At 36.7% G+C, this 24,061-nt stretch overlaps 3 protein-coding genes across 7 annotated transcripts in view; 1 reads left to right on the forward strand and 2 right to left on the reverse strand.

Moving 5' to 3' along the window:
* The first annotated feature begins 896 nt into the window (after positions 1–896).
* Positions 897–10,540, forward strand: LOC107658481 (synaptotagmin-2-like). Of its 3 annotated transcripts, none has more exons than XM_016447046.1 (10): positions 897–1,108; positions 6,596–6,759; positions 7,722–7,736; positions 7,883–8,055; positions 8,220–8,309; positions 8,464–8,631; positions 8,794–8,961; positions 9,065–9,182; positions 9,415–9,548; positions 9,980–10,540. In XM_016447046.1, exons 2-10 carry the CDS (start codon positions 6,606–6,608, stop codon positions 10,187–10,189), a joined length of 1,230 nt encoding a protein of 409 aa, XP_016302532.1. In that variant the 5' UTR covers positions 897–1,108; positions 6,596–6,605; the 3' UTR covers positions 10,190–10,540. The 3 variants fall into 3 exon arrangements, with proteins under 3 accessions (XP_016302532.1, XP_016302531.1, XP_016302534.1); XM_016447045.1 differs by lacking the exon at positions 897–1,108 and adding an exon at positions 4,141–4,352; XM_016447048.1 differs by lacking the exons at positions 897–1,108; positions 7,722–7,736 and adding an exon at positions 4,141–4,352.
* A 1,724-nt stretch (positions 10,541–12,264) lies between these two features.
* tnnt1 (troponin T type 1 (skeletal, slow)) lies at positions 12,265–19,216 on the reverse strand. 3 transcript variants are annotated; one of them, XM_016447051.1, is made up of 15 exons: positions 19,134–19,216; positions 17,766–17,798; positions 17,638–17,651; positions 17,194–17,226; positions 15,937–15,963; positions 15,476–15,493; positions 14,993–15,014; positions 14,833–14,893; positions 14,508–14,624; positions 14,333–14,410; positions 14,108–14,221; positions 13,916–14,025; positions 13,637–13,727; positions 13,399–13,439; positions 12,265–12,511 (listed from the first exon to the last, which is right to left on the reverse strand). In XM_016447051.1, the coding sequence occupies exons 2-15, from the start codon at positions 17,789–17,791 to the stop codon at positions 12,466–12,468; spliced, it is 798 nt and encodes a 265-aa protein (XP_016302537.1). In that variant the 5' UTR covers positions 17,792–17,798; positions 19,134–19,216; the 3' UTR covers positions 12,265–12,465. The 3 variants fall into 3 exon arrangements, 2 of the variants coding, with proteins under 2 accessions (XP_016302537.1, XP_016302536.1); XM_016447050.1 differs by having other exon boundaries at positions 17,194–17,229; XR_001630792.1 differs by having other exon boundaries at positions 12,480–12,511; positions 13,603–13,727; positions 17,194–17,229.
* Positions 19,217–20,540: 1,324 nt separating this feature from the next.
* pih1d1 (PIH1 domain containing 1) overlaps positions 20,541–24,061 on the reverse strand; it is a 6,035-nt gene continuing 2,514 nt past the window's right edge. The window contains exons 7-11 of the mRNA XM_016447049.1: positions 23,337–23,433; positions 21,319–21,351; positions 21,011–21,089; positions 20,778–20,921; positions 20,541–20,623 (exon numbers count right to left, since the gene is read on the reverse strand). Of these exons, the coding sequence (XP_016302535.1) occupies positions 20,588–20,623; positions 20,778–20,921; positions 21,011–21,089; positions 21,319–21,351; positions 23,337–23,433 (389 nt within the window). The 3' untranslated portion in view covers positions 20,541–20,587. The remainder of the gene's footprint in view (positions 20,624–20,777; positions 20,922–21,010; positions 21,090–21,318; positions 21,352–23,336; positions 23,434–24,061) is intronic.

Raw genomic sequence — 24,061 nt, forward strand, 5'->3', positions numbered from 1 at the left:
CACTTCACTCATCTGTAAGGATAATGTCAATCACTGACACAACTGCACATTAGTATTTCATAAAATCTAATGTACAACCTAATATTATATAGGCCTACAGAGAGTAAATACAATATTCTTACAAACTTTTCGTGGTCTGTTAAATGAAGAGATCTAAATATTCACATTAATTTCCACGGCACTACAGGTGTAGGCTAGTATTTCATTTTACCACACGAGGGTGCTGTTTTGATGTCTAATAATCGCACATTGGTCATAAACACTGAAGGACCAAGGCCCGTTATGGTTCATAAAATTATTTTTTTCGATATGTCTCGATAATCGTCAACTACTGGTGAAGCCTTGTCCTCATTTCATAACCAATGAACAAGGTTTACAGCCTCCTTATGCTATACCAATCATGCCTATTAGCAGCAGTGAACCACCGACTATAATCCGATTCAGAAGGGTCTGAACGAAAATGATATTGCAAATTAGAATCCGATAAACAGCATGCAGGAGATTATATGGGATACTAGCAAACTGAGGAACGGGCGTACGAGATGGATGAAATAAGATTATAAGATTATTATAAATTATATCCGCGGGTCGGGTGGGTTGGGTAATAAAAAAATGCATTCTGATTATTTGCGGGTGGGTCGCGGCTGGATAAAATAAATCATTAATGATGCAAATGTTACCTACATTTTCTAAAATATGAACGTGTTTTAAATAGGCTACAGAAATGGAATAAACTGTAAATTAACATATTAAAGTTATTCAACAAAACATTATTTAGTCAAGAGCACTGAGGGATTTTCTCTATATTTTGTTGTTTGATTAACATTACAGACGCCACAGCTTTATTAGGCTGCTGTCACAAGACCTATTTCACGGATCCAATACTGATACGCATCACTACAGGGCACATAACTGAACAGAAGGGAGAGCACGATTAATCCAAGTGAAAGAGGGTTTGGCGCTTCAAATGCGCTTTGGGGCGAGAGAGGGACAGATGATAAAGTGGACGACAAGAGTAAGTTAGAGCAGTGTGTGAGAGGGCTGCTGTGCTCTATAAACAAAGCACAGGTTTCTATCTAAGAGAGTAGGATCTGTAGAACATCATCAGGTAAGTTTGATTATTGTTTGCTTCATTGGCTCCACTATTCATGGAAATATCATACTATCTTGGAATTGATTGACGTCAAGCAGTGTCATTTAAAATGATTTTAAACAGCATTTTATGATGATTATTATAGCATGTGCAATTTAATAGCATCATATTAATTCAAATACTACATGGAATAGTTGTAACTACTTGAAAATGTGTCACGATAGTTTGAGTGAATAGCAAAATAATACATTTTCACTAAATTCATGGAGGCTGCAACAGTCCACAGACAATCTAATTCACCTGAAATGTCATGTAATTATAAATGAAAACTACTTATACATAGCACAGTGACGTTAATAAACAACACACAGTTAGTTTTTTTGTTCTTTTCTTGTTCGCCACATTTTGTATAACAGTATAGCTGCCTACATCTTTTCTATAAACTCTCGCAATAAGAGTGGCTCAGATGAGTTTTGCTCGACTAAATTGATGCTTAGCCTATGTGCTTAAAAGCTCTTCAGTCTTGGACAACTGCCAAAAAAAAATAATAATAAATAAAAATACGGAAAAGGGTGACTAGATGAGATGTAGGTAATCCGAAAATACAGCAGTTCTACCCGCTGGTGGACAAAGTAGCGATGAAGGAAAAAAACAAGGCTGTATGAAGCCGGTTTGTGACGCACTGAGCGACAGGCCTTCTTTAGCCAGATTAGTGCAGTCCTGTCAGTAAATGACACAAATTATTCTTTCTGACCTCTCAGATTACGCACTTTCAAGGTATCTGCTGTCTATGGAAAAGATGAGAAGAGAAGAAATTACTTAATTGTTTCAACCCTCTTTTGCACACTTTATAAAATAATTGTTATAAACGTTTATTTCCTTTTTTTCATTCAAAAACTAATGTAGAAAACGTTTAAATATGTTGGAAGCTGTGTATACTGTGTATATATTTGGCAGATGTCAGAATACTAAATATGAAAATCAGCAAAGAACTGCTAGGTTTACAAGAATGAAGTGGACTCCTGCCCTATAATTTTACCTAAATTTAAATAAATAAGTAAATAAGCAATAAGCAAAAAAGTTAGCTAAAGTTAAAATAAAAAATAACAATTGTTTTTTCTTTAAAAATAAAATAAATATGTTCTATTTAATTTTATATTTACAATATTCTCCTGAGTGGTTGAGACACAGGTGAGGTATATTCATCTGTAGCAATTATGCTTCTGAACAACAAACACATTTAAGCAATTATATATCCCTAATAATTAATATGCACATAATGTATATGACTCTACATGTTTAAAAAAGTTAAGACACTAACAAATTCAAATAACATTTAATGGATTGTAATGGATTTAATGGATGAAAAATCAATTAAATGACATTTTATATAGCATCCTAACATTTTTTTCTGACGTCTTGTCCAACAGCTGTGTGACTTCCTGGAGACTCACTACCTGAATGAGCAGGTTGAGGCCATCAAGAAGCTTGGTGACCACATCACCAACCTTTCCAAGATGGATGCCGGCAACAACAGGATGGCGGAGTACCTGTTTGACAAGCACACCCTGGATGGAGACAGCAGCTAAATGCAGCCCTCAGATCATATTAATACATGAATGAATAAAAATATTATTCTCTTAAATATGTTCTTATCAAACAGCTCTTGTGCAAAATTTTGAAGTCTGACAGGTTGAAAGGTTAACATCAAGTAAAGTTTCCTGTTACTTGTAAAACAATGCAGCGTTACTGTTTTAGTCATCCTGTGATTGTCATCAAGCAATGCTTTCCTGTTGAATGTGCAATGATTGACCTGGTGAATTTAAATTAAAAATTCTGAGCTCAATAACCTTGTCTTTTTATTTAAAATTGCAGGATGCAGTCGGCGCCAATAGGTTAGTGCGTCGACATACAGTGCAACTGCGCTCACGGCGACCCGAGTTCGGCATTAAAAAAAAGGCATAAAATCCCAAAAAATATCTAAAAAAGAGCGGGCTGTAATGATTAATGTAACTGGATTTTTTTTTTCCCAGCAGAAAACCTGTGAATGCAGATCTATTGGACTGAAAAGTGGTAACAATAGTGTGACTAATTAATGTACAAATCTACTGTAACAGTGACAACAAACCTCTAAAGTGAAAATGGAGGAGACACTTCACTCATCTGTAAGGATAATGTCAATCACTGACACAACTGCACATTAGTATTTCATAAAATCTAATGTACAACCTAATATTATATAGGCCTACAGAGAGTAAATACAATATTCTTACAAACTTTTCGTGGTCTGTTAAATGAAGAGATCTAAATATTCACATTAATTTCCACGGCACTACAGGTGTAGGCTAGTATTTCATTTTACCACACGAGGGTGCTGTTTTGATGTCTAATAATCGCACATTGGTCATAAACACTGAAGGACCAAGGCCCGTTATGGTTCATAAAATTATTTTTTTCGATATGTCTCGATAATCGTCAACTACTGGTGAAGCCTTGTCCTCATTTCATAACCAATGAACAAGGTTTACAGCCTCCTTATGCTATACCAATCATGCCTATTAGCAGCAGTGAACCACCGACTATAATCCGATTCAGAAGGGTCTGAACGAAAATGATATTGCAAATTAGAATCCGATAAACAGCATGCAGGAGATTATATGGGATACTAGCAAACTGAGGAACGGGCGTACGAGATGGATGAAATAAGATTATAAGATTATTATAAATTATATCCGCGGGTCGGGTGGGTTGGGTAATAAAAAAATGCATTCTGATTATTTGCGGGTGGGTCGCGGCTGGATAAAATAAATCATTAATGATGCAAATGTTACCTACATTTTCTAAAATATGAACGTGTTTTAAATAGGCTACAGAAATGGAATAAACTGTAAATTAACATATTAAAGTTATTCAACAAAACATTATTTAGTCAAGAGCACTGAGGGATTTTCTCTATATTTTGTTGTTTGATTAACATTACAGACGCCACAGCTTTATTAGGCTGCTGTCACAAGACCTATTTCACGGATCCAATACTGATACGCATCACTACAGGGCACATAACTGAACAGAAGGGAGAGCACGATTAATCCAAGTGAAAGAGGGTTTGGCGCTTCAAATGCGCTTTGGGGCGAGAGAGGGACAGATGATAAAGTGGACGACAAGAGTAAGTTAGAGCAGTGTGTGAGAGGGCTGCTGTGCTCTATAAACAAAGCACAGGTTTCTATCTAAGAGAGTAGGATCTGTAGAACATCATCAGGTAAGTTTGATTATTGTTTGCTTCATTGGCTCCACTATTCATGGAAATATCATACTATCTTGGAATTGATTGACGTCAAGCAGTGTCATTTAAAATGATTTTAAACAGCATTTTATGATGATTATTATAGCATGTGCAATTTAATAGCATCATATTAATTCAAATACTACATGGAATAGTTGTAACTACTTGAAAATGTGTCACGATAGTTTGAGTGAATAGCAAAATAATACATTTTCACTAAATTCATGGAGGCTGCAACAGTCCACAGACAATCTAATTCACCTGAAATGTCATGTAATTATAAATGAAAACTACTTATACATAGCACAGTGACGTTAATAAACAACACACAGTTAGTTTTTTTGTTCTTTTCTTGTTCGCCACATTTTGTATAACAGTATAGCTGCCTACATCTTTTCTATAAACTCTCGCAATAAGAGTGGCTCAGATGAGTTTTGCTCGACTAAATTGATGCTTAGCCTATGTGCTTAAAAGCTCTTCAGTCTTGGACAACTGCAAAAAAAAAATAAAAAAAAATAAAAATACGGAAAAGGGTGACTAGATGAGATGTAGGTAATCCGAAAATACAGCAGTTCTACCCGCTGGTGGACAAAGTAGCGATGAAGGAAAAAAACAAGGCTGTATGAAGCCGGTTTGTGACGCACTGAGCGACAGGCCTTCTTTAGCCAGATTAGTGCAGTCCTGTCAGTAAATGACACAAATTATTCTTTCTGACCTCTCAGATTACGCACTTTCAAGGTATCTGCTGTCTATGGAAAAGATGAGAAGAGAAGAAATTACTTAATTGTTTCAACCCTCTTTTGCACACTTTATAAAATAATTGTTATAAACGTTTATTTCCTTTTTTTCATTCAAAAACTAATGTAGAAAACGTTTAAATATGTTGGAAGCTGTGTATACTGTGTATATATTTGGCAGATGTCAGAATACTAAATATGAAAATCAGCAAAGAACTGCTAGGTTTACAAGAATGAAGTGGACTCCTGCCCTATAATTTTACCTAAATTTAAATAAATAAGTAAATAAGCAATAAGCAAAAAAGTTAGCTAAAGTTAAAATAAAAAATAACAATTGTTTTTTCTTTAAAAATAAAATAAATATGTTCTATTTAATTTTATATTTACAATATTCTCCTGAGTGGTTGAGACACAGGTGAGGTATATTCATCTGTAGCAATTATGCTTCTGAACAACAAACACATTTAAGCAATTATATATCCCTAATAATTAATATGCACATAATGTATATGACTCTACATGTTTAAAAAAGTTAAGACACTAACAAATTCAAATAACATTTAATGGATTGTAATGGATTTAATGGATGAAAAATCAATTAAATGACATTTTATATATATATATATATATACATAAAAGAAGATGATATTAAAGTAACCACCAGTATGTAAAAACAATCTTAAAATATCTATCTTAATTATCTCTTGAAGTCATTTTTTTATCCATTTTATTGGTGGTGGTATATATATCGTGCATACAGAGTGAAGAAAATAGGTCAGTCATGAGTTAATTATGATAACCCAACAAGGTCAATAGAGAAAATGAAGAATTTCATCATTTTAACTGTAAAAAGGTTTATGTTTATTTTCTTTCATCACTGTGGTCAGTCCATGTGGCTGACATAGAATCATCATAAAGTCCTGTCATAAATTCAACCGTGACTTTTCTGCTCAACATATTCTTATATATAAAGGAGCAGTGCCTATACCTGAAGTCTTTAGTCTTACATGGCGGTCTGGTGACAAGATGAGTAGGCTCAAGTGTGAACGTGAGGCGGCAAGGGGAGGGCTCTGTTCCTAATTTACTTAAACCCAAGGATTTTTGGATTAGTTTTGGCATTTAATCTCGTTACGCATCTGCTGAGAGTGACAAGAGGTCAGTTCAACAGAGTAGGGCTGGTGGAAACATAACCATTGTGTGCTAACGTGGATGACAAATATTGGAGTTTTTGAGCACATTCTAGTGTTTGAACACATGGGCATTACAAGTGCATTGTTGTGTTTCCAGGATTAATAACAGACTTAATCAGATTAATAATCAGAGTTTACTCCATCAAAAGTCACGCCTGACACAAACAGGACAGAGGTGGGGAGGGAAAGAGAGAGACAGTGTGGGCTTGAGACCGATCTAGGCAATATATGTGATTTATGGCATTTAGTTTATGTTATGTCAGGACAGTAACGGTCTGTTTTATGTCTGTAGCTGGTCAGCCATGCGATTAGTCAGCATGCAGCATCGTGTGCGGAGGGCAGCAGAATCAGAGGAGTCCAAACCTGCTCCACCTCCTCTGCCTCCTCCCTCTCATCACTCCCACAACTTCATAAATATGAAGAACAAGTTTTTCAATGAGCTTAGCCATCTACCTAGTAAGTAATAATTCTTTGTCAATACACCACACTTGACTAATCATACTCCAGCAAGCCACCATTGTTGTAAGACATGAGTATTCAGTTGAATGTAGGTTCTGACGTCGGTGATAATGTCAGGACAACACCTAATGCTAATGTCAGTGTGACGCAGAATAATGACATTGATATTTTGATGCTTTTAAGTCATGGTATCATCTCATGCTAACATCATATTGACGTCCAACAGTTGTGAAGTATGATACCCAGACGCAACATTTGTTTAATGTGATAATCTTAAAGGTACAGTTCACCCAAAAATGAAAATTCTGTCACCATCTACTCACCCTCATGTTGTTACAAACTTGTGTGACTTCCTTTCTTCTGTTGAGAGTATATCATAAAAAATATTTTGAAGAATATGGGCAACCAAACACTTGCTGGTCTACGTTGACTTCCATAGTATGGACCAAAAAAAAAAAACATGGAAGTCAATGGGGACCAGAAACAGTTTGGTTACCAACCTTCTTCAAAATATCGTCTTTTGTGTTTAACAGAAGAAAGAAACTCATACAGGTTTGGAACAACTTGAGGGTGAGTAAATGATGACAGAATTTTCATGTTTGGCTGAACGATCCCTTTGACATCCACACAATTTTAAATGCACAGTGTCATTACACATTGATATTTTGTTGGTTTAGTCATGGCATTAAGTAACCAAAATTTAACGGCTCTCCAATGTTGCTTTTCACATGAACCCTGATTTTCATCTTTAGCCAAAATTTACATCTGTCCAGTGCCTGTCTGTTGCAAGCTGGAATCATTCATATTTCATCATATTATCATTACAAAACACACATTCCCATCAAACTCTCTGTGTGTGTGTGTGTGATCAATTAATTCCTCAATTTGTGATCAATTAATTCCTCAATTTTTTTCCATTTCCATGTACATCCTTCATGTTTTATCTGTTCCATCAATAGACCCCAAGATCAGAAGTAAGTTCCAATTTTCCAAAGTCTTTTTCTGTCAGCCCTCCAACCACCTATCCATCTACTTATTCATTTAGCAGAAAATGTGTAATTGGTTGAAATGATGTATTTTTTTACTAACAGAAATGAAATGATCATTGTTTTTTCTTCAGTGCCCATGTGGGCCATTGGTGCCATAGTTGTGGTCGTGCTTGCCCTGGTTGGCTGCTTTGCTTTCTGTATCTATAAGAAGTGTTTGGGAGGGAAGAAAAAAGCTAAAAAAGTCAGAGAGAGGAAGGGAGGACGAAGAAGGATGAAAAAGGAAGGAGAGGAAGAAACAGGCGAGGTAGGAGAGTCTGAACATTTAAAACAGTGTTCAGAGAGAGCGAAGCTCTTTCAGACCTCGATCTGTCAAATTATTCATTTTAATCTAAGTATTAAAAAGAAAAGAGGTAATGTTTGGCTTAAAGTTTTACTTAAGTATTTTAAATTTATACTGCCCATACTTAGGAACAACCTAAAGAAGGAGAGGGCGAGGGAGAGAAAGAATATTATGGCAAGTTGGAGTACACTCTGGACTATAACTTCACTGACAATCAGGTTGGTTGAGAGGATGTTCTTTATATTCATTCTGATTGTGAGTTGATATGATACATTTTTTACACAAATCAAGAAGTGCTATTCTAAAAGAATGTGTGACTAGCTGCTTGATTTTGAAAACCTGACCCACAACCTTTTATTCAACAACCTTCAGCTCATTGTTGGTGTCTTGCAAGCCCAAGACCTTCCTGCCATGGATATTGGTGGAACATCTGACCCCTATGTCAAAGTTTATATGCTACCAGACAAGAAGAAAAAGTTTGAAACCAAGGTCCAGCGCAAGAATCTGTGTCCTGTTTTCAACGAGACATTCCTATTTAAGGTATTGCAGTTATGTTTTTATAAACAGGCATTTTTTGGGGATTAACCTAAAGAAAATTTGTCACACTTAATTGCTTAATTTCACAGTAGAGTAAGTGCAACATACCTTTTTTTGTTCAAACAGGCATTCGACATGATTTCTTGTTTTTTTTTCTGTTTCTAGATCCCCTTTAATGATCTAGCAGGGCAGACTCTGGTCCTGCAGGTGTTTGACTTTGACCGCTTTGGTAAACATGATGTAATTGGAGAGATCAAAATCCCTATGAACAGCATTGACCTGGGCCAGCCCATACATGAATGGAAAGACCTGGTCGGAGGAGAGAAAGAGGAAGTAAGGCTTTCCATCAGGCTGTTTTAAAAAAAAAAATTGTCAGCTGCCATAGTCTGTTTTTTGATGCTTTTAAACTAAACACTCTCCTCTTCCTCCCCAACAGCAAGAAAATTTAGGAGACGTCTGTATCTCCCTGCGCTATGTGCCCACCTCTGGTAAACTGACCGTCTGTATCATGGAGGCCAAGAACCTGAAGAAGATGGACGTGGGTGGTTTATCAGGTTAGTGTGGTAGCGTTATTTTGTTAAAGTTACATTTCCTTTCTGTTGTACTTGATATTAAAATGAAATGATTCTCTACACATCAAATGTGACTTTATTTTAATATAATTAGATTTTTATTTTTTGAATTATCCTGGCTTTTCTGTGGAAATGTGGTGCTAAGCTGCATTTCTTGTCTTTATCCATATAACAATGCCTCTTTCTTACTTTTCTCTTTACTTTTCTGTGTTAGATCCTTTTGTGAAAGTGGTTTTGCAACACAATGGAAAGCGTATCAAGAAGAAGAAGACGACAGTTAAGCAGAACACACTGAACCCCTACTTCAATGAAAGCTTCAGCTTTGAAATCCCCTTCGCTCAGATTCAGGTAAACATGTTTCAAACACATTTACGTGACTACTTGCATATCTAATACATTTACAGATTTGTATTTTTGGTCCTTTAATGCGTCAAAATGCGACCTTTTCACTGTATAGTATGTTTAAAGTGCTAATGTTACTACACTGTAAACAATTCTTTTTCAAAGTTGTAAATAAAACAGAATATATTGCAGTATATTTTAGTCTTTCTACTTCAGAATTTTACATTTAATTCAGTGTTACTTTCTGTTTCTTATTTGTGAATTTTACTAGCAAAATCTTGAATTTTGACTTTCTGATATCTGTTTCAAAGTAAATCCAATTTTTGTTCAGTCTACTAAAATCATCTGTGTTTACAATTGAAAAGTTTGATGAGAAAGAATAAAGTGGATTAAATGCATATTGACCTGTTTTTCTCTGTTTCTCTGCCTTCTTGTAGAAGATCCAGGTGTTGATCACGGTCTATGACTATGATAAACTGGGAAGCAATGATCCAATTGGGAAGTGCTGGATTGGGTTTGGTGCTAGTGGGGTGGGTCTGCGCCACTGGTCAGACATGCTGGCCAATCCCAGACGACCTGTGGCCCAGTGGCACACCCTTCAGCCTGAAGAGGAAGTAGATGCTGCCCTTAAAGCACCTATCCGCTAAATATCTTATCCGCCCCTCAACTAAAAGTTTTCACACATCTGGCAAAACATCATTTAAATTTTATCCGTCCTTTCACTGAGGAGTTTCTGTCTGTTATGTTATTGATCATCATCCTGTACCCTTCTTTACTGTGAAACAAAGGAGGAGCAACTTTTATAAATGTTATTATGTATATTATGTTCATCTGGACTGTGTTTCTTATTTAAATGTGTCTGTATGATGTGGAGGATAAGTGTGTGTGTTTTGTTTGAAAGTGTTGTATGTGTGTATCTGTCCATAACTGTTCTGATTTGCCTCGTTGTTTTTCTGTGAACCAAGATATGACTATAAACACAACAACTGGATACATAATCACAGATTTTAAGATGTGTTTTTATTTCATATAGGCTACAAATGTGACCCTGGACCACAAAACCAGTCATGAGTAGCACGGGTATATTTGTAGCAATAGCCAAAAAACATTTATTGATTTTTCTTTTATGCCAAAAATCATTAGGATATTAAGTAAAGATCATGTTCCATGAAGATATTTTGTAAATTTCCTACTGTAAATATATCAAAACTTAATTTTTGATTAGAATATGCATTGCTTAAAACTTCATTTGGACAACTTTAAAGGCGATTTTCTCAATATTTAGATTTTTTTGCTCCCTCAGATTCCAGATGTTCAAATAGTTGTATCTCCACCAAATACTGTCCTATCCTAACAAACCATACATCAATGGAAAGCTTATGTATTCAGCTTTCAGACGATGTAGCTATACATCTCAATTTCAAAAAATTGACCCTTATGACTGCTTTTGTGGTCCAGGGTCACAAATAGACATACAATAGTTGTAAAATTGTTGGGGGTAAAAACCAAAAAAATGTGAGCAGGGACTTAGAGCCGGTGAAGGGCGGAAGTGTGGAGAAGATGGAGACCAGAAAGGACACAAAAAAATTATACAGAGCGAAAGGGAGAGCTTGGGGAAGGTTGGACAGATAGAGAGACGGCATTTTAAATAAAAAGTAAATTAACTGGTTCAATATGAATTGATTAAAAACTACAAAACAGATTAACACAAGCCGAGATGCAAGTCGGTGCATTTGCAAAGCTATCTTTAGAATAAGTTTTGGTTTTAGATTGATACTCACAACAAATATTCTTAACAGTGTTAATCTATATGACATCTAGTGAATTTGTGACTGTCATGCTACAACACTGCCGCTTTGAGAGCTAGCATCATGATTTTCAAATCGGTTTCTCAAAGGCTCTTCAGGTAGCTTGTATACATTAACATGTTTGGTCACACAGCAAGAACATTGTAGATAAAGACTTACCAGCAGGAGGTGTAGTGTTAACATGAAGTTTTGCTAGTCTACTCATTTATTATGAACAAACATGCGCTGACGGCCACCAGATGGTGGTTGCAGATCAACAATAAAACTAATGTCAGTAATTCTAATATATACATTCCCTGGCTTCAATGGGTGCAAAAGTCCTAATATAATGACGTGGACTTTAGAGTTCGCAGAGTTCAAATGCAGCTGTTGCATGCAGTGGGCAGAGTCCTGTTCCTCACTAGAGCTAACTAAGCAGGCCAGAGCATGGTCAGTACACTGTTGGGAGACCCTTTGTGAAAACGTAGGTAGCTTCTGCAACTAGTTTTATACAACCTGTTCTTTACTATTACGTCACTCCACCACAAGAGGCTTCAGGTCTGATGTACACAACAGTTCCAACTTTTGGATTCCTTGATAACATCCCATTTTACTTCAGCAAACCTAATGAAAACTGACCAAAAGACATGTAGGAAGTACATTTAAGGAAATGACTTGTGCTATTAATGGCGAGGCATGTGAGCTGAAGACCACAATTATTGTGCAGCATCATGAAAACAGGATTCTCAGGCCATGTTTTAAACACTATGAATGAAGACAGACATCTTTAAATGATGTCAAAGCCACTTCAGTCTGACACACAACTTATTTTCATTTCCTCAACACACATTCCTCTTCCCTTTAGGAGGAAATTAGTTTCTGATGCATTTTTGCAAAGAATAAATGATGATTCAGATGCATTTTTTCATTTACATTTATTAATTTAGCAGACACTTTTTTTCCAAAGTGCCTTACGAATGAAAATAATACAGAAGTGATTCATCCAATCCAAGCACATCAGATCTGAGAGTTTTGAATACATTTAGAAATATAATTCTTTTGCAGAGGCTGTGAAATTGTCAGAAGAGTCAAAAGTAAAAGCATCCATGGTGTCTTTTCATTATTTTCCCAATTTCTTATTTCCAGCGACCTCCAACCTTTCCTTTACCATGGCCTTTTTTGCTGTGATAAAGAGAGAGGTGAGACATGAGCATACCTGAGACAGATTTCTATGAACTTTTTCAAATATTTTTTCACTGAAGAAAAATGCTTAAGGAATAAGGGCTGGTTCGTCCAAAATTAAAAATTCTGTCATCATTAACTCCAAAACCTACATGATTTCTTTCTTCTGTGAAACATAAAACATGGTATGTTGGTGACAAAACAGTTTCCGTTCCTATTGACTTTGAATGTATGCACAAATACAATGGAAGTCAACAGGAACCAAAACTGTTTGGTTATCAATATTCTTCAAAATCTCTTCTTTTGTGTTCAGCAGAAAAAAATTAATAAATGCATACAGGCTTACTGGACAAAATAAGGGTGAGTTACAGATGACAGAATATAAATTTTTGGGTGGACTATCCCTTTAAGTTTGAAACACACTATACAACTTTTTCCTAGCTTTTTGCCCTGATTTGCAGTCTGGTGGAGTCGACACTAGTTGCCAAAAGTCAGAGCCACACCACAGAATTTGAGCAGTCAGTTTTTACAGCTTTCAGATGTCACAGTTGTATGCACACATTTTTTTTTTTTTTGCTTTTGCTTTTAAAATTGATCACGTTCTGCAAGAAGGGGAGGAGAGGGGAGGGCAAGGCCCATGAATGCCCCACCTTGGCGCCGGCCCTGGCGTAGTCTGTGATGACTCCGATTGTTTAGCCTCACACTATGGTTTTATCCAGTCTGAGAATGTCAAACATATGAACTCATATTGTTTTCATTTGACTTCTTGCAATGAGGCGAATTTTTCTGAGTGAGTTGTGTTTGGACTTGAATGTCTGTGTCTGTGTGTGTGTGTGTGTGTGTCTATGTCTGTGTGTCTGTGTGTGTGTGTTTGGATGGTGACTTACAACTTTTGAGCATGAGAAATCCTGTTCAGCAGAACAACAATCTGTTGAGAAGGAAGCAACGTACAGATAAATAAATTTTTTGGCACTTTCACTTTCTTTTCACTCTTTCTGTTTTCCTCTAATTCAACCGAGCACAGATTAGTATTCGCCAACACAAACACAGACAGATTTAATACTGTATAATCCTTCATTAGATGCCTACACCTAGATTCTCTCTCGGTGACTCAAATCACCACACCTCATACTTCTGTCTCTTCATTTGATCCAAGAGGTCAAACTTCTCTGACTCCAGCTGGTAAATCCAGTTCCACATCTCCTGAGCTCGTTGCCTGTTTTGTGGGAGTAAGGAACATATATGATGCAAAACTGTTTGAATAGACACCTAGTCATGGAGCATGTGGGGAAAAATGAGAGTCTAAAAAGGAACACACTTTTCAATGTAAAGTTAAACATCCTGTGCACATCTTGAATAACGATAAACATATGACTGTATTTGGATGAGTATGTGGGTGGTTACCTCAACCCATCTTCTCGCAGATTTTCGATGCCAAGAGGAGAGCGCCTCTCTGAAAGAGTCTTTCTCTTGATCTCTCGTCCCGTAAGACGCTTCCCCCGTTTCTGCTCTGCCTACAACACAAAAATGCATATGCACTGTACAAGCATTATTAATGTACGTATGGTAAGAAACATGTACACAACAGTAACTTACCTTGGCTAAGAAGCCACCAAAGTTTGCCCCCATATTGGACAAAACCTTCTTCTTCTTGGCCTCGTCTTCTGCTCTCTTCTTAGCCTCCTCATCCTCTTTCCTTTGACGCTCTTCCTGATGAGAGAGCGTAGATAATACATTTCACATCGATTCTATCTTGCAAGTGTTCTGTATTAAATTCCACATACGACTTAGAGAGCATTTTACGTTTCATTTCTGATTTACCGCAATCCTCGTCTGTCGGTCTCTTTCTTTCTCCGCTCTAACACGCTGCTGCTCTGCTCTTTCTGCCCGCCGCCGCTCCTGAGGACCGAATGGCCGACAATTAGTGCAAAGCAAAGAGAAAATAGAGTGCAGAAAGTTTTTTGAAAAAACTGAGATGATCAAGATCAGGAATTACAATTCTCTCCTTCAGACCGATCAGTTCTTCCTCCTCTTTCTTCCTCTGCTCAAAGTGGACATCAATTAAAGTCTGCAACTCCAGAAAGTCCTTCTCCATCCTTTTTCTGTGAATATCCTGAGAGAGGAAATTATATAGATTTTCATAAAGTCTGAACAGCTTAAAAAAACACAATGGTATGTTTTCATGTCTTCATTGAACACACCATATAAACATTTACCCTGCATGGTGGAAAAAAAGTGAACCCTGCATTTTCTCAGTTTCCAGTTAATTTTAAACAGATGAACTGAACTGGACTGAAATACTGCAGTGAATTGGTACTTACATCGAAATCAACCCGCTCACCCTCTGGAATCTTTGGAGGGGCAAGTTGTGGAACCATGGGCCTGTGTGAGAAAGGGGAATTAGCACGAGATTGAGGGGAATGAGTGCAAGAAGACATTAGGAAAATGCAAAGCATGCTTGTGAAGAGTCTGAACACTTACTTGGGCCGGGGTCTTTCCTCCTCTGCAAAAGGGTGCAACGAACAGGGAAAAAAGAAACAAGGAAGTTCTTTTCAAACGTAGTCATAAAGCCCTTCCTATTCACACACAACTGTACAATAGTCCACTAGTCTTGCTGACTTTTGAGGGCCGTCATACTGAATTACACTGGTTGTATGAAATATGTTTTTCTGCCTCCTTTTGACATTTTCCCATTTTATAAATATCTGGAAATTCTTTTAAATAAAGCTGGTCCCTCTGATGCAACACAAGACTAAAGGACACTGCAGTCACAGGGTTCCTTTAAGAACTCTCAGTGATTTATTACAGTTAATATAACATTTTGGGTTGGGAAAAAACATGTCAGTCTGGCGAGTAACACAAAAGAGCCGTAAAAGTTGAATTTGATCAGATATTTAGAGCCTCTTCCCACTAATCTATATAAAAAAAAAGTCAAAGTAAATATTTTAAACTAAAATCCCTCACCTTCTTCCTGAGTCTCCTCTGATGAAAAAATACAAGAACATATTAACAACAGAGAACAATGGGCGACGTGGAAATAACATGGTCAAAAAATTAGTAGATAAGCAGACATTTGACAAATAATAACGATGTGTGAAAAAAATACTGTTCAGACATAATGCAAATCTCCAATCCAATTTCTTATTGTGTGACTGGGCATGCACCATACTCTCGCGCTCATTTCGTTAGAAAAAAAAAATGCAATGTGTTCCACGGTGTGCAGCCAAATGTTTACAAAAACACACCATATATTTGCATTACACGTCTAAAATGAAGAGTTATATTTCAAATTACTGACTACGTGATTTATTAAATATAACACAGCCCTCACACACATTACTAAAAATGCATGTTACATGCACAATCTTCCCTAAGGTTTATATTTTACATGCCATTCTGGTGGTGCATGTCTTTGTATCAAGTACCTTGATATTCTGAATACTCCTGCTGTTCTGTAATATAGATTCAACAAATAAACATGAAAACAAATCAAACATATCAATATCTTTAACAGATACAGAGAATCTTGGCATTCAGTCCTCAGTAATCCTTATCTGTCCTTATTTGCCTTCCTCTTGCTCCATTTCTGCATGTCTTCTTTTAAACAGGATAAAGTATGTGTTTTGATCGAATGTGGATTTTGACTTTTTTTTTACATCAATATACTAATTTACTATGTTTTTATTACCATACTATTATTAAAACCAAATAAAATGTTGTTATCAATTTTATTAACATTATTACATTACTCAAAAATATTGTGGAAAGTTTACATTTTGCCAATCATTACAGTGCAGCTGATTACTTCAGCAATCCACTTCTCTTTTATTTCTATTTCTTTCTATTATCTCTTTTATTTCTATTTCTTTCTATTATGTATTACAAGTCCTCAAGTACTTTGTCTGTCATGAACATCAAGAAAGATATATTTACCTTCATCTGAAAATATGAACTAGAGAACTATTGCCTATTTTTGTATGTGCCTTTTTGGACCATACATTTTCAGTACATCACAAATGATGGCTGCAGAAACAGAGGTGCAGCTTTAAAGGAACACTCCACTATTTTTGAAAATAGGCTAATTTTCCAACTCCCCTAGAGTTAAACAGTTGAGTTTTACCGTTTTCGAATCCATTCAGCCGATCTCCGGGTCTGGCGGCAGCACTTTTAGCTGCAGCTTAGCATAGATCATTGAAACTGATTAGAATCTGATTGGTCATTTTTGAGGGAGATGCTAACGGTCTAATCAGATTCAACGATCTATGCTAAGCTGCAGCTAAAAGTGCTACCGCCAGACCCGGAGATCGGCTGAATGGATTCGAAAACGGTAAAACTCAACTGTTTAACTCTAGGGGAGTTGGAAAATGAGCCTATTTTCAAAAATAGTGGAGTGTTCCTTTAATTTTACGGATTATTTCTAGTTCATTTTGATTCACATGTAACGTATTAATGTACATACAGTTATGAACATAATCAGTGGAAATAATCCCTCTACTCCCAGTCATGTGACTTTGTGCTGAATTTTACAGCTGCTGCCTCACTTTCACACTATTTTGGCTGGTGTCGCTTTCTGCATTACATACTATCCCATATTTTGTAATATTTAATTTTGTATGGCCTATTATTTTCTAATCGACTTTAAAGAGACTTTGTTTTGAACTCTCGATGAGGTATTATTTTACCTGCTCCTGCATCCTCTGCAGCCTCCTCCTCCTCTGCTTCTCACAAATAAGCCACAATGACAAGATGACGGAGGAAAAGGAAAACATAAGTGAATATCAAGAGAGCACGTGAGGACAATCAGGAGAGAATATGAGTATGTATATAAATAAGTGTGTGCAAAAGATTATGTAAGTGTACACCATTTGTTAGGGATGTGCGCCAACAGCAGCATGAGATCAGATCAGTCTGTAATAATAACCCTTCCAGGAAAAGGCATTGTGAAAAGCCTAAGCACCCAATCAGACTCATGCATAGCTCCGTGAAACCAACTGAAGCTCAGCAGGGCCTCGAGAGACATCTATAACTGGCCTCTGGGTACACATTATGCCAAGGATTTACTGATAATCACTAAAGCTAAAGTTTTAGAGGGCAAAAAAAAAAAAAAACAGAACAATTCTACTCACCCTCTGCTTGTTCACTATGAGGCCATTTAGTAAAAGAAAAGAAAAGGAATAAGTAAAAATCACAGTAAATGTAATGCTTTATTAGACCGATAATCAGTAATGATAGAAAAAAAAGAAACATTACTCACTCATATTCCTCCTCTACATCAGACATGGTGAAACTGGACGAGAGAAGGAGGAAGAGAAAGTGAGAGTGAGACAGACAGTACATGGAAAAATAGCTTAACATTTCGTAATAGCTTTAGAAAGAGGATGAGAGAGCAGGAGAGAGTGACAAAGCCAAAGCAGCATCAGATCTAAATTGTTCCATTGTCCCAAAGTGCTGACATCTGATTGAATGCTTCATTTGAAGACTGATGGGGTGGGAACAGGTGGGAATGTGCAGACAAAGACGGGGTCAGATACGATTTCTGACACTTTCTTCGTTCGGTTCTTCCATTACTACAGTTTCAGACATGTTAGTTCTGTAGCACCTAGTTCTGTTTTGCACAACTGTCAACTAAGTGGACAACTTGCTGTGAACCTGGCCTTTCCCTAACTGGATCTTATGGATTTGATTGCAGGAATTGCAGTTAATGACTGTCATACACTGTATAATTGCAGTCATTAACATTCCACTGTCAGATTCCTTTCCCTCTGCCTCATCATTCACATCAGTGCCATATCATAACTGCTATTTGAAACAATTTTATAGCTACAGTGTCATCGCCAGAGAGAATTTATGAGGCATGTAGCTGTCACCACACCTCTTGTACTTTACCGCCTCTGGACAAAGGCTTGCAAGCACATGCAGTGCCCATCTAAATCCAGCGTCCTTTCAACAGTTCACCTGCTGCTACTTTGCTAATGAGATTCTCAGCATCTCAGAGCACGAGTCTGGCAATTTCTGCACGAAAGGATCAAATTACAAACAGAAGATGCCCCTCGCACTGGATCAACCCAAGTAGGGATAGACGCAAGAGACAACAGGATGAGAAAGTGGAAGACAGAGAGGGCGTTTGAGGGGCGAGTAAGGTTATGGGAGGTCATAGCGGCATTAACCACAGAATTCTGATGGGTTAATTTTAGCCAAGGACGCAGGGGGAGATTATATTAGTTACAGCGAATCTTTATTGCTCTGAAAGTGAATTTTATTCAGTTTCGCAAGTCCATTTGGTCTAGGACAAAAATCAAACGCTGCACAAATCAGTGTAGACTACTACAGGCAATTATGCCAGGAAGATGTATGCAGGTTATGACCATCATTAGTGAACTACATACTGTTCTGCCTTTAGTTAATTAATTACATCAATTTTTGAGTCCTACATAAGCACACGTCTGGTACAGGACACTAAAACACAATAATGTATAACTAACATTATTATACTGTAATTGCACACAAGAACTTAAAATCAACAGACCTTCTGAAAAATACTGAAAATTCAATTACTTTTCTCCAGATGGAAAGAAATGACTAAAAATACAATTGTTTGAGAAGTTACAAAAAAGACTTTTACCTTTTGGTGATGGTAGGATGGGTTCACAGTGGATGATAAACAGGCACACAAAGGATGAGAGGACAGTCCCTGTGAATTATGAGTTTTGTAATGCGGGACAATGGCTCGTTTTTATATGAGGACAGGGACAGATGGAGGGTGTTAGCAGCTACGGCATAGGACCATGGATGGATTAGAAATGAACCCTGGGACAGAAAGATGACCACCACGAGGGATTAGGGGAGACAGTGGGAATGACCTCACACAACAAACACAGGGATATAAAAAGAGATAGAAAAAACAAAGGGACAGTTGGGAACAAAAATAACACAGGGGATTTAGACACAATTCTTCCCAGAAGACATATTTTCTATTCGACACAATGTAAAATAGGGTAATGGCTAAGACAACATAGAGGTAAATGGATGGGCTCCCATTTCTTGTAGGTATTGGTCAGGAATATAAAAGAAAGTTTTGTTTGTCCTTCTACCTTTTTTTAATTCAGATAATTAGCCAAAATACTAACCCTGCAGATAGCTGATTTAAGTTCCAGTAGATGGAAAAGTTGCTGATATATGCAGTGAGGTCAAAGGCAACATGTTCAGCTTGCACAATTGTTGCCTTGTTGCGAAATTACTTAGCCTTTGGCTGAATGGCAATACAACAGACTTTAATAGATTACAATTCAGTTATTTTGTTGTAAAAGGAAATCTTTTACCTGCAGATTACAATAACTTTGAGTCTTACAATGGTCACTTTATTTTCTTTCTGTGAAAATGAATTTTCTAGTCACATTTTCTACTCACAGTTTTATTGAAGAACACTTATTTATTTATTTAGAACTAGGCAGTCATTTCTTGAATCAATATTTGGTTCATAGTCCTTCCAGAGTTTGTTTAGGTTGCTCACAGATTTGTACAATTACATAGTGGACATTTATTCCAATCAATGCCAGTTCAGTGGTTCTCCAGCTCTTTTTAAAAAGAGTTTCTCTAGATTGTGACTTTCAAGCCATACTTCAAGAATACTAACTTTTTCCCATGTGACTTCACTAGAACATGCAGTGTTTGCTTCTATTTATTTGCATTGGGCTTTAATCAAAGCACCAACAAAGTTCTTGATTAAGAAAAACCCCAAATATGCAAATCGTATTTCCTGTGGGACTGCACCAAACATTGAGCCTTTGCACTCATCAGAGCACAGAATGTCCTTCAACAAACTCTTAACATAACAGTCTTTCTTCTCTCTTTGCTGTTTAAAGAACACAGTTCTATAATAATCCCTGGCAGAAAGTAGAGGGCAACAAAAGAGACATTGTCAGAAATGTATCTCTAAAAAAACATATATAATTATATAATTTGGTTATATATATTCAACCTTTATATAATTAGTTACAGATTAAATCTTACTGAGCAACACGCATAACACTTTCTGTATACAAAATGAAGTTTATTATGAAGTAATAGCCTTGCAATTTATGAAGACAATACTGGCATGGTCACTGTGAGCGTCTGAAAAGAAAATAGGAAAAGACTGTATGAGCCATACTGCAAATCCACACCAGCACTAATATAATGGGTCAAAGAGTGGTCATTGTGTAGCGGTTAAAAAAAGACAATACAAAAAGACTTGAAATTGGGCAATGCTATCCTGACAAGAACTCACCTGTGTGTTTGTGTTGAACTGGGCAACACTGTTTTCTTGGTCAATAAGAAGGGGAAAGAAAATATCCAAGTGGAAAAGAGAAGATCGAGCAATCAGCACTAGTCTGTCTTCTCCCAAATCCAGAACAAGAGAGCAAGCAGATATCTAGTGAAGAAGACGGCAAAGCCTCGAATCTCGTACTTTGTGTTAACATGTAGTTGAACATAGTCCAAAACCAGGCCTCCATTACTCACCACTCCAGGAAGCAGGATCTCAGCGATCAGATGCTCTGCATTTCCACTTGGGGGCTCCACTAATAAACTGAACTCTGGACTGGAGTTAATGAAGCACAATAAAGGCATAAATTATTAAATTGCAGGTAAAGTTCTGCCTCACAATAACCAATTGTATATCACACTGAGCATAACAAATGGGGCAAAACTAAGTCTTTGCACTCATCTCTGGGTTGTCAAACATAAGTGACAGCAAAACACGAAAGGGACACACCAAACAATTTACAAATGCATTTAAAAAAAAAAAAAAAAACTTCAAATAAACATACCGTTTGGTTGATGAAGGCAAGGAGTCAGATTCCCTGTCCACAGAGAACAAAGTGATTAGAGGAATTCCAGTTATAGCTACTCAGCAGGTCAACAATCAGAATGGGATCAGGTGCACAAAAGAGCAATGAGCCACAGATGGACCGCACACACTGACAAATCACTAATCACATGACACATACGCACAGTAACAGACAGGCAAAGTGTCACTGATAACTAGGAACAGGTCCAGACAGAATGTGTCAATGATTTTTGAACAAATTTGGCAGCATTCTGTGAAAACTATTTCACTTTAGTAAAATGTGTTAAACAGTAAGTATAAAAATCTTATTGGTAGCTGAAAGCACAATTTTTAGACAAAATATTAAAGAACCAAACACACAAGGGGCTTGCGATGAGATAATTATTATCTATAATTGAATTTTTCAACTGTAAATATACCACTTACGCACTAATAGATTATGATGAATAACTAATACATCAATGAACGTCAAAGTAAAGTATCGAAATTTCACCCCTCCATCAGGCACACCTAGCTGGTGTCAAGTATGATGAACAACTATTTATTTTGTTACAATGCTGTATAACCCAACTTGTTTGAACACTGCCAGAGGGCCTTCAGTTGTAAGAAAGCTATAACTGAAAACTTTGCTGTTCAGAAGTCTTAAAGGGGCAATCACAAGCATTTAATAATGAATGAATACATGTGAATACATGAATAAGAAATGGCACACTTTTCTTTGTGAGTATTTTTAACACATGAAGGCCTAACTGTTATTTCCTCAGCAAGACCGTAATGATGTGTTGATTAATCTACAGCACTGGAATGAATATCTGTTTTGGAAATGTTCCGCTCCATTTCAACTAAACACATCTGTGTTGATGCTTAAAACCCAGCACAATGGATAGAGCACCAAGTGGACAAAAGGTAAGTCCAGCAATTATATGTCCACTGTGTTGATTTTACTGCCAGGGACAGATGGCAGTATGGCGGGAAAATGAACATGGTGGCCGCAAATGGCAACAAAAAACTGCTCTGAGCAAAATTCCTTCCTTTGCAATACTGATCCAGAGATGTCAGCCCATTTTAGTTGTCTTTTCTTGTTGGGTTCAGAGGCAAGTCACCTTCAATCATACCACTGTTTGCATTTATTTATTTTTTGTTATAATTAATGGAGGTTTTGTAGTACTTTACAAATATTTTTTGGAAATGAATAAAAATGATTCCCTGAAGAAGGCTTGTTGCCGAAACATTTGATTGTCAATTGCTCCGTTGCAAAATTAAAATAAATTACAAGTCATTAAGAAGATACAGCAAGTGCGGATCCTTTATCTGAAAGCAAAATGTTTACTATCTATTGACAGAGCTGTTTGCAGAATGTCACTATTTTGGCCAATTCAATACTAATAAAATACACTAATATAGTGTATAGTGTATTATTAAATATAACCGAATTATGTTTATTTTCATATTAAGATTTTTCAATAAATATCGATTCTCAAATACTCATTTTCCGTAGTATTTATACACAGATACCAGTTGTGCTTTCTCACTCTCAATTCAAATCGATAGACTAGTGAACCCCATTACTTCATGTGCTGTAAGTTTAACATGCATTTGAAGGGAACTGATTGTCTTCAGAAAAGTTTAGATGCCATTTTCCTGTCAATAGAGTGATATTTATAGACGCAGTACTGCTTTGTGTACAGGGTAGCCGCTGTATTTCTGCTGTCCCATGAGCGGTATGTGCTTTTTACAAAACCTTTTGTTAGTGTCAAAACTTTAATTGTTAAGAGTAAAGTTGTTTTAATCACTGTTTTACTGTAATTTTATAGTTTATGATGTTACCATAGACATTGGTGTTAACATGTAGTTCTATTCTGAACAACATCTGAATTTTCTGAAACAAACGGCTGATTCCAGTACATTAGTAGGCTTCTTAATAAGTATTATTTGTTTTCCTTCTCACAACCTGATTAAGCACCACCCCAATAAGACTCATTTTGAAGAAGAACTCACTTTGAGTCAATTTCCTGGATAATAGGCTTGCTCTTGGCACGAATATTTTGTTCTGCTATGGAGCCCATGAACTTCCGGTTCTTCAAAATTTTAACATCTGAAAAAAAAAAGGAAATGATAGGATCAATGGACATGGCATGAAGAGGCATTTTCTGAACTAGACACATGCAGAGTATGATCGGAAATTAATGGTGGCTTGGGGCAAAAATGCCCCCCATCCCCCCCCCCACCCCAATTCCAGATAAGGGGAAAAAAATGTCCCTACACAATTTAGCTAGACTTATTACGGCTGACACAATTAAAGTGAAAAGTGAAATCAAATGTGTCATTACATTTACAGTGGATTTGCTCATGTTGCGCAAGATTTCTTTTTATGCATGTTTTGCAGCGTTGAGCATTATAACCAATCACCCATGTTTCTGCTGATGCTTATGAATGCAATGTCCAATCAGAAGTGTTTTTGAGTTTTTCAGTGCACACACTCACTGACTGAATGCTGAATTCTCTCATCATCATAAGATGTATTTTGCAGTGTAGACAGCAAAAATGCATATCTCACTTTATTTAATTTATTCCCAGTTTGACTAACCATTTTGTTTTTCATGCTACTGAAACAAACCAATGTGACGTTTCGATTTTCTAATCTGTAAAATGAAATAAATTCATTAACAGTTCTTAGTTTTTGTCTGTAGCCAGAATATGACATGCTATCCCCCCCCCACACC

This window comes from Sinocyclocheilus anshuiensis, unplaced genomic scaffold, assembly GCF_001515605.1.
Source record: "Sinocyclocheilus anshuiensis isolate Anshui unplaced genomic scaffold, SAMN03320099.WGS_v1.1 scaffold371, whole genome shotgun sequence".
NCBI classification, from domain to species: domain Eukaryota; kingdom Metazoa; phylum Chordata; class Actinopteri; order Cypriniformes; family Cyprinidae; genus Sinocyclocheilus; species Sinocyclocheilus anshuiensis.